The 16934-nt window shown below is 44.8% G+C and overlaps 1 protein-coding gene across 2 annotated transcripts in view; it reads left to right on the forward strand.

Moving 5' to 3' along the window:
• Window positions 1-16070, forward strand: part of LMBRD2 (LMBR1 domain containing 2) — a 50155-nt gene extending 34085 nt beyond the window's left edge. For both annotated transcript variants that reach the window (XM_083154797.1, XM_083154805.1), the window contains exons 9-18: window positions 994-1174; window positions 1540-1721; window positions 2385-2518; window positions 3444-3549; window positions 3638-3735; window positions 4068-4171; window positions 4271-4317; window positions 10059-10164; window positions 10257-10383; window positions 11490-16070. In XM_083154797.1, coding sequence (XP_083010923.1) covers window positions 994-1174; window positions 1540-1721; window positions 2385-2518; window positions 3444-3549; window positions 3638-3735; window positions 4068-4171; window positions 4271-4317; window positions 10059-10164; window positions 10257-10383; window positions 11490-11556 — 1152 coding nt within the window. In that variant the 3' untranslated portion in view covers window positions 11557-16070. The remainder of the gene's footprint in view (window positions 1-993; window positions 1175-1539; window positions 1722-2384; window positions 2519-3443; window positions 3550-3637; window positions 3736-4067; window positions 4172-4270; window positions 4318-10058; window positions 10165-10256; window positions 10384-11489) is intronic.
• Window positions 16071-16934: the final 864 nt, after the last annotated feature.

Consider the following 16934-nt stretch of genomic DNA (forward strand, 5'->3'; position numbering starts at 1 on the left):
TGTCTGAGTTTCACCTTAACCAGGAAATAGTGGTGCCTTCTTTTCCAGGTTCTTCTGAAGCTGAAGCTTCTCTTGATGTAGTCCGTGCGTTGCAGATTTATCTTCGCAGGACTAAGTCAACTTGTAAGTCGGGTTCACTGTTTGTGTTTTATGGGGCCAATAAGAGGGGCTGGCCCGCTTCCAAACAGTCCTTGGCGAGATGGCTCAGATCAGTGGTTCGCCAAGCGTATCTTTCCGCACTGATTACTCCCCCGGAGGGGATTACTGCACATTCTACCAGGTCTGTGGGTACATCCTGGGCCGCTAATCGAGGCGCCTCGGCTGAACAGCTCTGTAAGGCGGCTACTTGGTCCTCTTCCCAGACCTTTATCAAGTTTTAGGCATTTGATACCTTTGCATCGGCTAATGCACAGTTTGCTAGACATGTGCTTTCCGCAGTCCAGGAGCGTCCCCCACCCGTGAGGGGACAGCTTTAGGACGTCCCAGCGTGAACTCCTGTGCCCCCTAGTGGACGAAAAAGAAAATAGGATTTATGGTCTTAGCTTGATAAATCCCTTTCTTTGAGTCCATAGGGGGCACAGGACGCCCTCCCAGACGCACCTGGTAGCGGGGCTTCCTATGTAGGAAAGTTCCATGGCTTTAGGGCCTGTATGCTATGTGGGTGTGCGTTTGCTCTTCCTTCTTCTCTGGCTCTGCTCCTACCTTGGGCTTGCTAACGAAACTGGTGACCCAGGGTCAGGGGGCGGGTTATGAGGGAGAAGGGAGGCAGGGAGCATGCTGGGTACATTTTTGTAACCCTTTGGTGCACGCTCTGCTACCTCACCTCTCATACCCAGCATGAACTCCTGTGCCCCCTATGGACTCAAAGAAAGGGATTTATCAAGGTAAGACCATAAATCCTATTTTCTCATGGGCCCTATTGGGGACACGCTGCTGACCCTGGTGTGTAGTGGGCGTACACATTGTATATTGATGATTTTTACCTCACCACAGGTGATCTATGCTGTCCAGAGACATAACCGGACCCAGGTTCAGTGGGGCATCCTCCTGGACCAAGCCTTTCACCTGGAGGACGTAGCGAAGAATGAGACCAGCGCGACAAAGCAGTTCCTGCACACCTTCCCCCAGGAGTCCGAGAGTTGGATCACCCGACATTTCTACACCCCGACTGTCGGTATGAGCTGCGTTAGACGGAGGGTTGTAATATGAGCTTGTTGTAGGAGAGGACTACATTAATATGTACCACACAGGTAGTACAGTATATGATAAAAATGATTAATCTTAACTAATTAATATCATGTTTTAGTGTGATATAAAAAAAATGGTAAGAAATCTACCCCATTGAGGTCAGAGCTCCACTGTGATCTTGTGTCCACGTCCCCATAAATAATGGTTTGAAACTTATGAAGAGTCCGGCATTCAGGCTGGAAGTTACAATGCTGTTATGTAAATGGAGCAGGGAATACCAATGACAAATGTAATGAAGGGGTCTGTATACATAAGATGTCTGATGTACGAATGTGTCTCCTCTCTGCACAGAGTGGTACTGGGAGTGTCTGTTCCGGCCCTGGTGTTCTCGGGTCCTGGCCGTCGTCCTGGCATTATTCTCTGCTGTAGTCGTGTGGTCCGAGTGCACCTTCTTCAGCACGCACCCAGTCTTGTCTCTGTTTGCCGTGTTCATACAGCAGGCCGAAAGGACCTATAATTATATTTATATTGAGGTAAGGACTTGCTCACAGGCTGGGTTAGAGGGAATTTCACAAAAAAAAAAAGTTTGTTTTTTGTAAATGCTGCTTGATAAATGGGGAAAATGATCATTTTTGTTGGAAGCTAATTGACCTACCAGTATATTTTTGGATTGTGGGAGGAAACGGGAGTACCCGTAGTAAACCCACGCAAGCACAGGGAGAATATACAAACTCTGCACAGTTAGGACCATGCTCTGGGCCAGATGCACTAAGCTTCAAAAGTGATAAAATGGAAAGTGATAAACAACCAACCAATCCGCTCCTGCCTGACATTTTTCAAACACAGTCTGTGACATGGCAGGTAGGAGATGATTGGCTGGCTGTTTATCACTCTCCATTTTATCACTTTTGAAGCTTAGTGCATCTGGCCCTCTGTCTGTAGTATAGTATGTTTACTGGTCTCTCTGATACAATGAATAATGCCAGTGCACAATGACTACTATGATCATTTACTATATAATGTGCATTAATCCTTTATCGCCAGTCTGATTCTGATGAAAGCTGGCTGGTTGCTAGTGGTTACTGCACATTGGCACACCGCTGGTAACTCGCCGCTCTCACGATTGCATCACCTAGAATCACACAAATGAAATCCATTATTTTTGCCTTGGTAATGTTTTGTGTAATTGCTTTTAGGTGGCCTGTTTCCTCACCATATTCTTCCTGAGTATCTGTGTTTATTCAACAGTCTTCAGGATCCGGGTGTTTAATTATTACTATTTTGCATCCCATCACCAAACTGATGCATACAGCCTCCTCTTCAGTGGCATGTAAGTCATAACTCTGCGTGCGGTCACCAGTCCTTCCATGTTGTCACCCAATGCAAAAGCAATGAATATTATTAATTTAAATTAAAAAAAAAAAGTAATTTCCTCATACCCGAATACATAAATAGGGAATTTAGTTAATGTCGACTGTTAGGATGGATAACAGCCAAGATAATTACCGCCAGCAGGATTCACAGCGCACAGGGTCTATTCTCCCTCATGGGAATAGAACCTTGTAGCGAGCCACCGTGTCCGCAGAGTGGCGAGCGCAGCAAGCCCGCATGGTGCCTTGTTGCGCTCCGGCATTCCAGCGGCCAGGATCCCGATTTGGAAATCCTATAGAACCAAATAAATGGAATAGGGGGAGTCCGTGCCAAAGGAAAAATATGGTTCACAGCAGATCTTTCTACTCTTGCAGAACAGCGACAGCTGGAGAGAAAAGAGCTGTTTGCCACTGCGCTAACCCACGTTCATTGCTGTGCAGCAGATGGCATTGGAAGTGTGCAGGCTGTGGCCATTTTTTATTTATACGGCGCCACAAGGGTTCCGCAGCGCCTGTTAATACATAGATGAGCAAAATAAAAACCAAGAAAATAGTGATTACAGTACAAAATACAAATTAGGACAAGTACAGGGTAAATAAAAGACCGTTGCAGCAGCGGACACTGATGCAATCATAACAGTGGTAGAGATATAGAGGGGAGAGGGCCCTGCTTGTGGGCAGTTATATGGACCGTACCAGAAGGGTGCCCAAATCTAACTTTGTACTGTACATGTTACATCTGCCCCATCTGCAGTGCAGTATGGTTTTGCTCCGTTGTGTGCTTTCTTTTGATTTGCTAACAAAGCTAAGACAGGCCCTCAGTGCAAAGCATGATGGTACTTTTCCACTTTAAGCAGTTATTTAGAATCCGCTTGCCTCTTGCAGGTTGTTCTGCCGATTGACACCTCCACTTTGTCTGAATTTTTTGGGCCTGACTCACATGGACGGGTCAATCTCCCACCAGAACACAGAGCAGACCGCATACACCTCAGTGAGTACATAGAAGATGCCGGAGTCTAGTAAGACCACGTTGGCAGATCCTCTTTCAGTACCCCCCCCTTTTTTTTTGTGTGTTCTAGATAATGGGATCTTTAAAAGTCCTGCCATTGATTGCTGATGGATTTTACATATATTACCCCATGTTGGTGGTCATCCTATGTATTGCTACTTATTTCAGGTAAGATATGCAGTGTGGTGTCTAATGAAATCATGGATAAGTTGATAGTGTAAACCAGCAGAGAAAGCTATCCGAATCAGGAGTTTTACCTAGAAATGTGCCGGTTCGGATTTACCCGGAACTCAAAACGGGATCTTATTGGCAATCGGCTTTCGCATGATTTGGAGTCAAAACATGTGACAGTCGATAGCCAATAAGTAAATCCGAACCTGCACATCTCTAGTTTTACCCTAGTGGGTAATGGGAATATGTGTGAGGGGTCAGTGTCTGGCATGTAACCCGAGTCTCTAGCTGCTGTGTAATCATTGCTGTCACCTGTCTTTGTGCCTTAGCTTGGGAACGCGCTGTTTGAACTTACTTGGGTTTCAGCAGTTCATGGGGGACAATGATATGACCTCTGACCTGACGGACGAGGGAAAAGAATTAATTAGGAGAGGTATGTCCTTCTCATTATAATGCTCAACATGAACATTGTCTCTCTTCTCTGTTGTATGGCCTTGAGTGAATGATTGCGATGTTTCCTTTTTCGTTCTAGAGAAGAGAAAACGGCAAAGACAGGAAGATGGTGAAACGCGCAGACGGGTACGCTGATTTCTGATACGGTTTGCCATAGAAAGCTGCTCTTACTTTATTTTTTTGCAGCAATCAATTCAACTTAACTCAAGATTGCTTTCCTTTTTTTCTTATTAACTTAAGCCTATGGATTTAGAGCACCGTTGATCTGTGTTCTTTCGGTAGACATTGGTAAATTTACCAAAGATGGGAGTTCTATTGAAGATTGGATGTTGCCATGTCTGACCAATCAGATTCTAGCTATTATCATCTTGAACAGGCATGTCCAATCTGTGGCCCTCCTGTTGTGAAACTACACATCCCAGCATGCCTTGCTATAGTTCTAGCATTCCCTAATAGCAAAACGGTGTCAAGGCATGTTGGGACTTGTAGTTTCACAGCCGGAGGGCCATAGTTTGGACATACCTGTTCTAGAAGGTGCTAAATAAATAAGTAGAATCTGGTTGCTATGGGGAACATAATAGAACTCCCACCTTAGCAGATTTACCCGAGTGTGTTGTAATAGAAAAGAAAAGAGGGTTGGAGTGTCCCTGGGGGCACTTAAGAGCGCTGGAAACACTATAATTGGTGATGTGGATCACAATTAAAGCCAATATTCAACAATAAACAGATGAGACTGCTGCCGCTTTTATAAGAGGATGTGTGGCCTCCTAAAAAATACCAAGAAAAAGAAAAGATGTGATTTTGTCCCAAAAATGGGACGCTGTCACTTTAAGAAGCGCAGTCTGACCTGAATGAATTTATACACACAGACTTTATAGTAAAATACTTTAGTATATTTATTATACAAAGTGAAGCATATAACTATATGAGTGAAGTGCACTTCACCATATGATTACAGAATAAAAATTACATACACAAAACAACATGACATACAACATATAACATAGAATGCTGGCTGTTTTCGTTTTGAGGCAAATTTTAAGCAGGCTTAGAAATAATGAGGCTTATTGTGAATTCCTCAATGGCATTTTGTAATCCATTTATAGTTACCAGTCCTTCGACAGTGATTACAGGTGGATGCGCCTCCTTAGGCAGGCAAACCTCTGTGGGTGGCACTTTTTCCTCCTCCTTTACCAGTATTGTACCTGGATGGAATAATGTCCACTGTGAAATGTACCCGGCCAGTGATTGCCTGAAGGAACTGGTGTCTGGTTCAGCTCAAAAACGTGTTTCTCCGCCTCGTGTGCTTATCGGCGGCTTCCTCAGTTCCGATAGGCACACAAGGCAGAGCTGAACCAGACACCAGTTCCTTCAGGCAATCACCGGCCGGGTACATTTCACAGTGGACATTATTCCATCCAGGTACAATAAGCCTGCTTAAAATTTGCCTCAAAACGAAACAGCCAGCCATCTATGTTGTATGTCATTATTTTGTGTATGAAAATTTTATTCTGTGATCATATGGTGAAGTGCACTTCACTCATATAGTTATATGCTTCACTTTGTATAATAAATATACTAAAGTATTTTACTATAAAGTCTGTGTGTGTAAATTCATTCAGGTCAGACTGCGCTTCTTAAAGTGACAGCGTCCCATTTTTGGGACAAAATCACATCTTTTCTTTTTCTTGTTGTAATAGAAGGTGCACCCAACATAGGTCCTCTGTTCTGGAGGTCTTGCTATGACTTGGCTTACATATTGTTCACTGCAGTCTCGTTTCCTGTAAATGTGCCATCCTAGTCACTTGTATGTGGTGTATGCAGTGTGTTCTGTTCAGAATTGCTGGCCAGTTTCATACAAGTAAATGTTCCTGTGGTTACATATCAGTCTGCGGGTAGCTAATATATAATTCACAAGGATTCGTTCATTTCCTCTCATCCTGAGAACTAAAGGTCCATGCAAACTGGGTGATTATGCCCAGCGTGTATGGACAGCGATGACCGCTGTCATCGATGGGGGGGAAAGCCGCTCTGTGCGTACACACTGAGCGGCTTCCCCCCCCCTGCCCGGCGCTGTCAGAGTGGGGCGGACGTCTGACAGATGAGCGGCACATCTGCTGGTAATACAAGCAGATGAACGGCTTTCCCGGCGATGATGCCGGGCCGAGTTGGGCCATACACACTCTTGTGTATCAATGTGTCTGCGTCTCCCGGTAATCAGTCAAAGATATGGGAAACCTTTTTCTTGTTTTCATGCCATCTCTGACTGATTACCAGGAGGTGCAAACACATTGATGCACAAGAAGGGAGGATAAAGGAAAGCTTTATAGATGTCACAAAGCATTTGCACACGTGAGTTCTGGTACAATGTTGTTCCTCGCTTAAAGACATCTAGAAATAATTCCTTCACCATATGGTAAAGTGATTTGGGACACAGACATTGGAGAGTATATTTGTGATCCATACGATTCCATAGATTTGCGCCACAAGAAGTGTAATACATTTTTTGGTACTTGTTTCCTAGCACGGCACCCATCGCATCGTATACCAGAAGACAGGGGTTCCCAAACTTTTTTGACTCATGGCACCCTGAAGCATCAGAATTTTTTTCGCGGCACCCCTAGGCTATAGGTTTCTTATTGAGAAATTCAGAAATAAATATTAACTTAAATAAATTGTGTTTATATCTCATCCTTAGGATCAGTTATGTTGTAATGGACAAAATGTACTTCTGTTTGTCCATAATTTTACTATTATATTGGATATAAAGAACTTGAATTGGTCCTGGACCATCAACCCAGGGCACCCCTGCAAGTCCCCCAAGGCACCCCAGGGTGCCACGGCACACAGTTTGGGAACCACTGCCATAAGACTAAATATGGTATGCGATGCGATATTGTACAATAAAAAATCGTATCGCATCGTATGCCATACAATGCGATGGTATACGATTTTTTATTGTACAACCACCCTGATGGGTCCTTACAATGTTAAATGCCCCCCCACTATCAACGCCAACCCGAAGCGTGGCAAGCGCGGCTGTACACGTCCTCTGACCTCCCACTATCCACGTCGAGGTGGAGTTGATTTTAGATAGTGTGGCGAGCGCACGCGGAATACATGTAAAGTAATACGCGTCCGCTTGCCACGCTTCGGGCTCGTTGGCTTGCTGCGCTCGCCACACTATCTAAAATCAACTCGTGGCCGACGTGAATAGTGAGCAAAGGTGTCCTTTCACTTCTAATAATGGGATACAGATCTTGTTCTGCTTGTTTGGTTCGGTGAGCCAGATCTCGCCATATGGGTCATTGCATAAAGAGAATTGTTCTTTTCTGGACAAACCAGTTTTCAATCATTCCTTCCATTGCTTCTAGGGAGGCCACTCCCAGAACAATATTGAAATGTTTTTCAATTTATCCCCAGAATTAAAAAAAACAAACAAACCTGCTCTATCAGTAGAGGGGTTCCCGGGGTCCAGAGGCAGCAGCACAGGCACCTGGTCAAGAATCACTTGCAGCCCACCACACTGGTCTGGGCGCTGATTCTGGCATCCGCTTAGGATGATGCCTGTGGAGCTGCGTAGTGTGACCTCACCGTCCTCATGCTGCGCACAGAGGTTGGGCAGTGTCTGGGGGTTAGTCCAGCACGAACGCTTGTCAGCCATGACGGCATCATGTGCAGCATAATCCCACAAGTACAGATCCCGGCAATTTTTACCTGAATTCATGGGATACTGCCTAACCCAGGGTAAGCCACCCTAATTGCTCTCCTCTATTACCTGGGTTCTGATTGCTGACAATGTACCAGCCATCCCAATAGGAAGTCATGAGGACAAGACCTTTTCAGTTCTAGGAAAGATCGGTACTCTTTACCTAGCACGGCGCCCGCGATTACAATCGCGGGCGTCGGGGGTAAAAAATCGCGGGCATCGCGGGTAAATCAAAAACGGGTGCGACGCGATGCCCGCGATTTTCCCATAGGGATCAATGTTAAAAGTCAGATTGGTCGCGATTTTAGCGTTAATTGGCTCAATGCCCGCGATTTTTACATAGGAAACAATGTTAAATGGGCCACAGAGCCCTAATAGTCCCCCTGAAGTGTGAAATGGCCCCCACAATTTTTAACGCCACCCCACGATCAACGTGAACCCGAAGCGTGGCGAGCGGCGGCGGTACGCGTCCTCCGACCTTTTCATACCCCCACTATCCACGTCGGCGTGGAGTTGAGAATAGAATAGTGTGGCGAGCGCAGCGAGCCACCGAGCCTGAAGCGTGGCGAGCGCAGCGGATACCTTCACAGGTAAACGCGTCCCCTCGCGGGCTTCACAGGTGTCCGCGTCGCCGCGGACACCTGTGAAGCCCGTGAGGGGACGCGTATAACTGTGAAGGTATCCGCGTCCCCTCACGGGGCTCGCTGCGCTCGCCACGCTTCGGGCTCGGTGGCTCGCTGCGCTCGCCACACTATTCTATTCTCAACTCCACGCCGACGTGGATAGTGGGGGTATGAAAAGGTCGGAGGACGCGTACCGCCGCCCCTCGCGGGCTCGCTGCGCTCGCCACGCTTTGGGTTCACGTTGATCGTGGGGTGGCGTTAAAAATTGTGGGGGCCATTTCACACTTCAGGGGGACTATTAGGGCTCTGTGGCCCATTTAACATTGATTCCTATGTAAAAATCGCGACCAATCTGACTTTTAACACTAAAATCGCGACCAATCTGATTTTTAACATTGGTCCCTATGGGAAATCGCGGCCATCGCGGGCATCGCATCGCACCCGTTTTTTAGTGCATGCGATGGTCGCGATGGTCGCGATGGGCGCTGTGCTAGGTAAAGAGTACCGAAAGATCTACTTTGGACATCATTTCACCAGAAGATGGAGTACAAACTTGGGACTCTACATGGTACTTAGAACATTATAGGATGCTATTCCTCCACCATTTGCCATTATGTATCCCACATTTCATCTGCTTGACCAGGGTCCATTGGAGTGCAATTAAGAAATCAGGTTCCTGTAAGGGATTGGTTTGAAATCCCAGCGGTCAAAATCCCGACACCGGAATCCTGACAGCAAAAATACATACAAGGGGGGACGTGGATCGCCACCCCTTGCGGGCCCAGTGCCTCGCTACGCTTGGCACACTAATTTATTCTCCCTCTATGGGTGACGTGGACACCCACAGAGGGACAAAATGCCGGGATTTCGGCGGTCGGGATTTCGACCGCCGGGATTCCGACCGCCGGGATTTCAACTGCATCCCCCAATAAGTTTTCCTGATTAAAACAAGTGATTTCATGGGCCTATAAGCAGCGGGGCTCACCTTCCAGGTATCAGGTCCCTGGGTCAATAATGTCTAGATTGACCGTCACTAGGTCAACCACTATTGGTCGATGCCTAAGAATGGTCAACATACCTTTCTTAGGTGGGCAATGACTGGTTGATGCAATCTTACTGTCAGCATGGACATGTCGACACACAAAAGGTTGACACACGGTTTTATGGTGAATATCGACCTAGATATGGGTGACTCCCTATAACAGAACCCAATTAATCCTGTATGCCAATTGTTGCAGTGTTGCTTTTATGAGGATGGCAGAAGTTGCTCTGCCTGCCACTAATCGTGAATTGCCTGTGCAGCTGATTGATTAGGGTGACTGCAGCTAGTAAAGATAAACTCCTGCAGCGCTCCAGAATCCTGTGGTGATTTGCTCACAGACCACTTTGCACCGAACATCGCAGGGAAGATAGTTCTAACAGAAAGTATAACCTTACATCCTCTGTTCTGTAAGATTTATGATGGCTACATTTCGTTTGCGTGTTGATCGTACATATAGCACAGATTTGTATGTGTGTCTGTGCTCTTCTTGCAGGAGTATAAGGAAAGATACGCAAATAACCGGGAGGATTCCAGTCGTAACAGAAATGTCAACTCTGAGCCGAAAGAGGCAACTTACACAGAGATGACCACGAGTCGACGTAAGTGCTGCTGCAATGGAGTAGCTGAAACTCTTAACTCCTCTGATTGCCGCCCTTTGTTGTATTTTTGATTAACTTTAACTGTTTTCCAGCATCAAAGTATACAAGGCCAAACAACCGATCGGAGCGGGACCGGATAGAGCTCCTGCAGGACGCAGAGCCACAGGATTTTAATGCAGAAGCTTTTACAGATGATCCACTGGACTCAGAATCTGGAAGGCAAGTTGTGCGTTGGGTCTATTGGAAAACGGAATTGGTAGCATGAGAAAGGAATACGCAGGCCACTCAGTTTCTGTGCTGTTCAGGTATAGGCCTGTATGTTTTATACATGAGTTTCTTTGTGGCTATGGACAGCTGGTGTGAGTGCACAGACAAAGTTCTAGGTGCTGCCACTGTTGTACTTGAGCACTTGTATAACCTGGACTGGCTGCCCTACACACACCTATGTACTGCAAAACTTAGGCTAGTGGCGCAGGATGCCGCCTGCAAAATGTTTACTAGAGTTTAGGGATGCGGTTAGATGTGGGGGGCGTGTGTGCGTGTCTTATGTTTTAGACACTAGTGGGGGACTTAGGGTTAAGCTGTGGGGAGGGTAAGTTAAGTATGCGTACAGAACCCCTGTTGAGATTCCATCTATCGGGATGCCGGCGTTGGTATTCTGACCACCGTCATCCCCAGCGCCACTATTCATATGTATTCCAGTTTAAGGCATGCTGCTACCAAATTTGGGGAAACAGATAATTCTCCAGAAAGCAAGGATCCCAAGTATATCCTGCAAAAACCTGGGTCATTAGCGGGTCAGACCCAGGTCAGCGGCAGTGTAAATGTAAATGGGTCACTTTACACGGTACTCCTACCCAGGTCCTGACCTGGGTAGAAAAACTGCTAGGACCTGGGTAGAGGGTGGTGTAAATGGGTATGCCGGGTCAATCGACCCGTCTCCCACTTACTTGAATGTGAGCCACAGCGTCTGCAGGTTGGGGGGGGCACACACAGCCTCCGCTGCTGTCTGCTATACTCTGCAGACAGCAGTGGAGAGGTGAATGGATGCCTGTGTGTGGCTTCCCTTCGGAAGACGGCTGAGGAGGTGCACGGGGGCTGGAGGCGGACCCAGCAGCTTACCTTGGTGCTGGGCTGCCCCCAGCACGGTGGGTATGACCGCGGTGTCATCTCCAAGCGCCGCCTCCGTCTACAATGAGGGTAAATCCCGGATCCGACCGAGCTTGGATCCTTTTTTCCAAATGCCGGGTTGGATATTGGTGTAAAAGAGGTATTATATACTAGTTTTATGTATGTATTTTTACTTTTTGTCTTCTGCGTTTTAGATATCAACCAGCTGGGCGTTATTTATCCATGTCTAAGTCCAACAGCAGAATATTCGATGATGTATAAATCCTGCGCTGGGCCCAGGAGCCGCCTCATCTCTGCCTGAAGTGCACAATATGGTGTTCTACGCAAGACAGAAACGGCCTAACGAAATTAGCAGCTGCACATTGGTTACAGGGACATCTGACTTTGTCACCACAACGGACTGACATTTTGTATAAAACAAAAAATCGGCATGCACGTATTTATAAGGAGGAAGAAGTGGTAGGTTCTGTTGGTGTCTGCACAGCAAGAAGGAATTACAGGCTTAATTACTGTGTAAACGTGTAACCGAAACCTGCTCATTATCTACCCTGGCACAAAGTGCATATTTCTATATCATGGGAAAGCTGCTGGGTTTTTATAAACCTGGTTTAAAGTGCACTTGCTCTTGCATATAATAGTAACAGTCCTCTCAGTACTGAACCAATATCCAAGAGATCGCAGCCATTCAAAGTGATAGACTGGACTTTGCAGGATGTTAGTCCAGCCACCAATATTACTCCATCCTGTAGACCATAGATGCACTTTATGTTATCGCTAATCTCCGTCAACCGCAGACCACTTTCCCTCATTCCGCTTCTCGTCACTGGATTAACCGATGCAGCATCAATAACACACAGGGAGGGGCATACGTTATCTGGAACATGGACCAGCAACTGCTGAGGCATGGTATTAATGCCATACTTACTGGCATGATCCCTGAGGACCAGCACACTACTAAAACATGTAATGAGCGGGAAACACCGGGTAAACCTTTTAGGGTTTTCACTCCAAATTGATCCAGAAAACTACAAATCCCCAGGATTTCTGATTTATAGATCCTTTTCTTATACAGAAAATTTATTCTTTTGTAAAATCCTATGTAATTGATCATAGAGTGGCTCAATATGTTGTTTCTTGCGACTTTCTGTCAGTATTTCCTGTCCGCTATTGGGTGCGTGTGACGAGGCTCAGAGCACCTATTACGCTCTTCTTAAAAATGAAATATAAATTTCATAGCGGCAGTCAGGAGACGGAGTGGGTGGAGCCATACGTCTGACACTAATTGGCGTATTAGCATGTTGGTGGCAGCACAAAGTATTTCAGACCTGCAAAACTGCAGAAGGAAAGGGGGTAGTGGATCCTGTATCCTGATTTGCAAGCTCAGACTGTATCATACATAAGACCACTGTATAGAACACTCTCCCTGGCCATACGCCCAGTTCACTGCATTTACATACAGTTCATACACTGGGCTTACCATTACTTAAACGGCCTATTCTGATGTCCCAAATTGCTATAGGTTCTTTCTTTAGATCCGGCCTCATCAGACATGCCCGTTGCATGAGCAAGCTGCAGTATGAAAGGCCGAGCGAGCGCGTTATGTACACGGAACGTCTGCTAAGGGGCTGGAACATGTTAGTTTGCATCCTTCCTACCCTCACAGCTGAACTTGTAATAGGTGTTTTTTTAGACTGCGATACTACTTGAATTATTACATGAAGGTGTGTCAAGGTATTTATTTTAGGGTACTCTCAGTGGTTCACCTGTGTCACCCGCAGGTACAGTACAGCGCAACTTACAAAGCCGATATCTTCTGTCTTGTACTGTGAGGAACACTTGGCCATTGTTGTATGTTTTTTTTTTATATATATATTTTATTAGTATTCTTCTATCAGGAAGAATGGCAGATGTGAGACCACAGCAGTGGTTCCGGCCGGACACGGGGAGAGACCATGTGAATGAAAAGCTCGTGTTAATGAGCAGAACATAATTTATATATCCTGAAGTATAGTTTTACCGTGTGCCTACTGCAATGTATCTCTGTATGCATTACTATTACACTGAGAAACATTGCTGTTTGTTTTGTTTTAGGGACCGTTTTTAATGTTATTGTGCGGAATGATGGTATTATTTTGTCTTTTTTATTCATTCAGCTATGCGCTATGGTGGCTTATTGCACTTTTTGTATTGCTGTACTGCATACAGTACTGTGATCTAAGGCTCTCCTGTGCCACTGGAAGTTTCTCATTCGTTTACCTGAATTCTGGGTTCAAAGTGCATCCAGATTGATAGGATTCACTGGAAGAGATGCACAGAACCGTTCTGGTTTGGCTGTTTGTGTTAGATGTTTTGTTTTAAAATAATATATATTTTTTTCCTTTTTGGTAACTTTTTGATGATCGTGTCTTTCCTGTGCTAACATTAAGCCAGTTTTTTTTTTTGTTGTTGCTATCCCTTTTTATTTTATGTATGTGAATATTGAAATTAATTTATAGATATGGTGTACCTGTCTGGCTAACATTTTGATAAGAAGTTAGTAACTAGCTAATGACTAACTTATTATGGTTAAACTCTGTAAACTGGGACCCATTGGCCTTTTCCACAAATCCCAGTATCTAATCCCAAACCTCTTGTCGCCGGTAATGGGGAAAGCTGAGTCACTATGCGCTTGTTGCATGTACTGTACTGGTATTGGCTTTCGTAAATACAAGTGCACTGGTATATCGCCTGTTTACAGGGCTGGATTGGCCCATAGGAGATGAGGTGAGGAGCCCGGTGGGCCCCACTGCCTTATTGTCCCTTTCCCCTCCTCTATGGGTCCGATTACAGACCGAATAATACATTGTTACTCCTATGAGTGGGTTTGTTTTAGGGGTATGCGGTCCCTGGGTTGACTATGTTTAGGTCAACCATTAATGGTCGACATTCACTAAGTCTGCACCTAAGAATGGTTGACATACCCTCGGTCGACATTGACAAATGACGACATGTTGAATGTCGACGTGAATAAGGTTGACAAGTTTTTCACGGTTTTTGTTAAAGGTAGTTTTTCATGCTTATACTATCCAAGTGGGCATAGAGTGACAATGTAATGGTGTGCTGAGCGCAGTGAGTGTACTGTGCCTGTTATCTGTAGCTGAAGGACGTCTTCCAGCATTCTCAGTTGTTGCTGGTTATCTGGAGCACAGTATTTTGGGAGTTGCAGGTTAAGGGCACACAGTGAAGGTCATGTTACCTTAGTGAACTATACAGCGTAACCCCATCATACCTTTCCAAAATAAATGTCTCTTATCTGTAAACGTTACAGAGGAACGTCTGTGTACCTGTGCCAGTATATTTAGTGTTCTGTAAAGAAAACCCTTCAAGTCACACTTTTATTTCCTAAATATTCTCTCTGAATTATAGTGTTTTGGGCACTTAGAAGCTTAAGCTGTGGTTTAAAGTTTTTTTTTTTTTGCCTTTTTATTTTATGTTTAAAAAAAATAATAGTTGATTTATAATTTTTAACTTACTCTCCCAAAAGGATGCATACATTTTGCACAGATGTGGTTGTGCGTGTATTCTGCATTAAAGATCAGTTCATTCAACTTGTACAATAGGTTTTGTTGATAATTTTGTAATTTAGGTGACTCCTGTAGCATCTGACATCCATAAGCGGTTATTACTTAACTTACAGGTGCCGATACACTTGGGCGATTTGATGGCGATTTTCATTGAGAAATTGGTTGAAAAGTGTCAATCGCATGTGTTTGACATTCGATCCGATGTGTGGTCCCATGAGTGGGAGCCTGAAGATCGCACTGGCTGCATTGTATATTTATCTCATCGCCAAGCCTCCAGCAGGCTTGGCTGGGACCGCATAGTATACATTGTATGCAAAAGGACGGTGTATCGGCTGCAGTCATGCCGCCCGGGAGATACCATGAATGCTCAAGGTGGATCACGGGTGACTTCTCCCATTGAAGAAGTCGCCCAAGTGTATGGGCTAGCACTGTGTAGCCAACAGAATATTCCGATTTGAAAAGTCGTGAATTAGGGGTAATGTAGTTTTGCACAATTCCTCCTCTTTCCGCTCTCACCCGCCGATGTTGCTGGTATCTCTCCCCTTGTATTCAGAAAGTAATAGGAGAGATCTTTGGTAAGGTCCGCCTCCCTCATATCTAATGCAAAAGGAAACCGTAGAGAAAAGAAGTGCAGTTTCCAAAACTAGATCTCTCCGTTTTAAGCTGGAGAGAGTGCTTACAATATTTATATTCCCCACTGATCTAAAGGCAGGACAGACCTGTCTCCCTAACTCAGTACATCCTCTTTCATCACTGCATTATGCCTGATTGGGGGTGGAGTCACAGGTAGCCATCGGTTACCCCTTATTTAGTTGATGTCTTTTTTTTTTTTTTGTCTTCTGTTTTAATATAATCTTGGATTTGACGTATAGGATGTAAATATTTCAGTTGTAAGTAAGATTATAGATTTTATAGCCTATCTAATAACATATTTGTTGCTGAATCAAAAAGTTGCAAGCGACAAGGGTATTATTACTGTGTTGGGGGCTTTTGATGTTGTTGTATAAATACAATCCAAAAGCTAGAACTCTTTCTGGCCATCAGTGTTCTTGCCGGTGTGAAGGATTCTGGGCTCCTCATCGAGAACTTGGTTTGAAACTGTTAAATTATTTGCTGGTGTATTTTATAGCATTCCTTTGCTGTTTCAGAATTGTCATGAAACAAGCTGTCAGGCTATATGTGTGCATGAAATAAAATACTGTATATAGAGAACTTGTACAAACGGCACTTGTCATTTATATTGTGTTCTTTTGTTTAATTTGTGTGTGTAACAAGTACATTTTTGTGGATTTCTGTTGGATATGCCTGTAGCTTAAGCTGGATACCTGGGCATATTTAATTGGTGTGATTATTGGCGGCAAAAAGTACTGTCGACCTAGCAACCACTTTATTTATTGTTTTGATGGGGGCGGGGAGATACATCTAAACTAATACAAAAAAAATTGGTTGTCACTTTTTTTTAAACTGATAATGACACTCTCAGATGGACAAAACAATGCTGCTCTGCAGGTGGGGCTGATGTAACATGTGCAGAGTGAGTTAGATTTGGGTGTTTTGTTGTTTCTGTGCAGAGTAAATACTGGCTGCTTTATATTTACACTGTAACATAGATATCAGTTTGAAATACACCTCCACCCAAATCTAACTCTCTCTGCACATGTTACATCTGCCCCACCTTCAGTGCACATGGTTTTGTCCATTAGAGAGTGATTGTGCCTTTCTGAGTGAATCAGAATAACCCCCAATGGCAGGATGGACAAAGAATATTAGTGGAACCAGCATCAAATATAACAGAAGATATCTCATTCTAGGTCCAGGAGATCCATGGAATCAGCCAATGTACAAGTCATAGCATACCTCCCAACATGACCCTCCCCAGGAGGGACACATTGCTCTGCTCCTGGACTTCCCTCTTCATTTATTACTACCATCACCTGTGGTATAACACCTTTCTTGTCCATTAACCTGTTTAAAACAGTTGACTAGAATCATACATTAAGAGAGAAGTCCAGAAACAGAGCATTGTGTCCCTCCTGGAGAGGGTCATGTTGGGAGGTATGTCATAAAGGCAGGATT

This window comes from Crinia signifera, chromosome 1, assembly GCF_055691185.1.
Source record: "Crinia signifera chromosome 1, ASM5569118v1, whole genome shotgun sequence".
In the NCBI taxonomy this organism is placed as follows: Eukaryota; Metazoa; Chordata; class Amphibia; order Anura; family Myobatrachidae; genus Crinia; species Crinia signifera.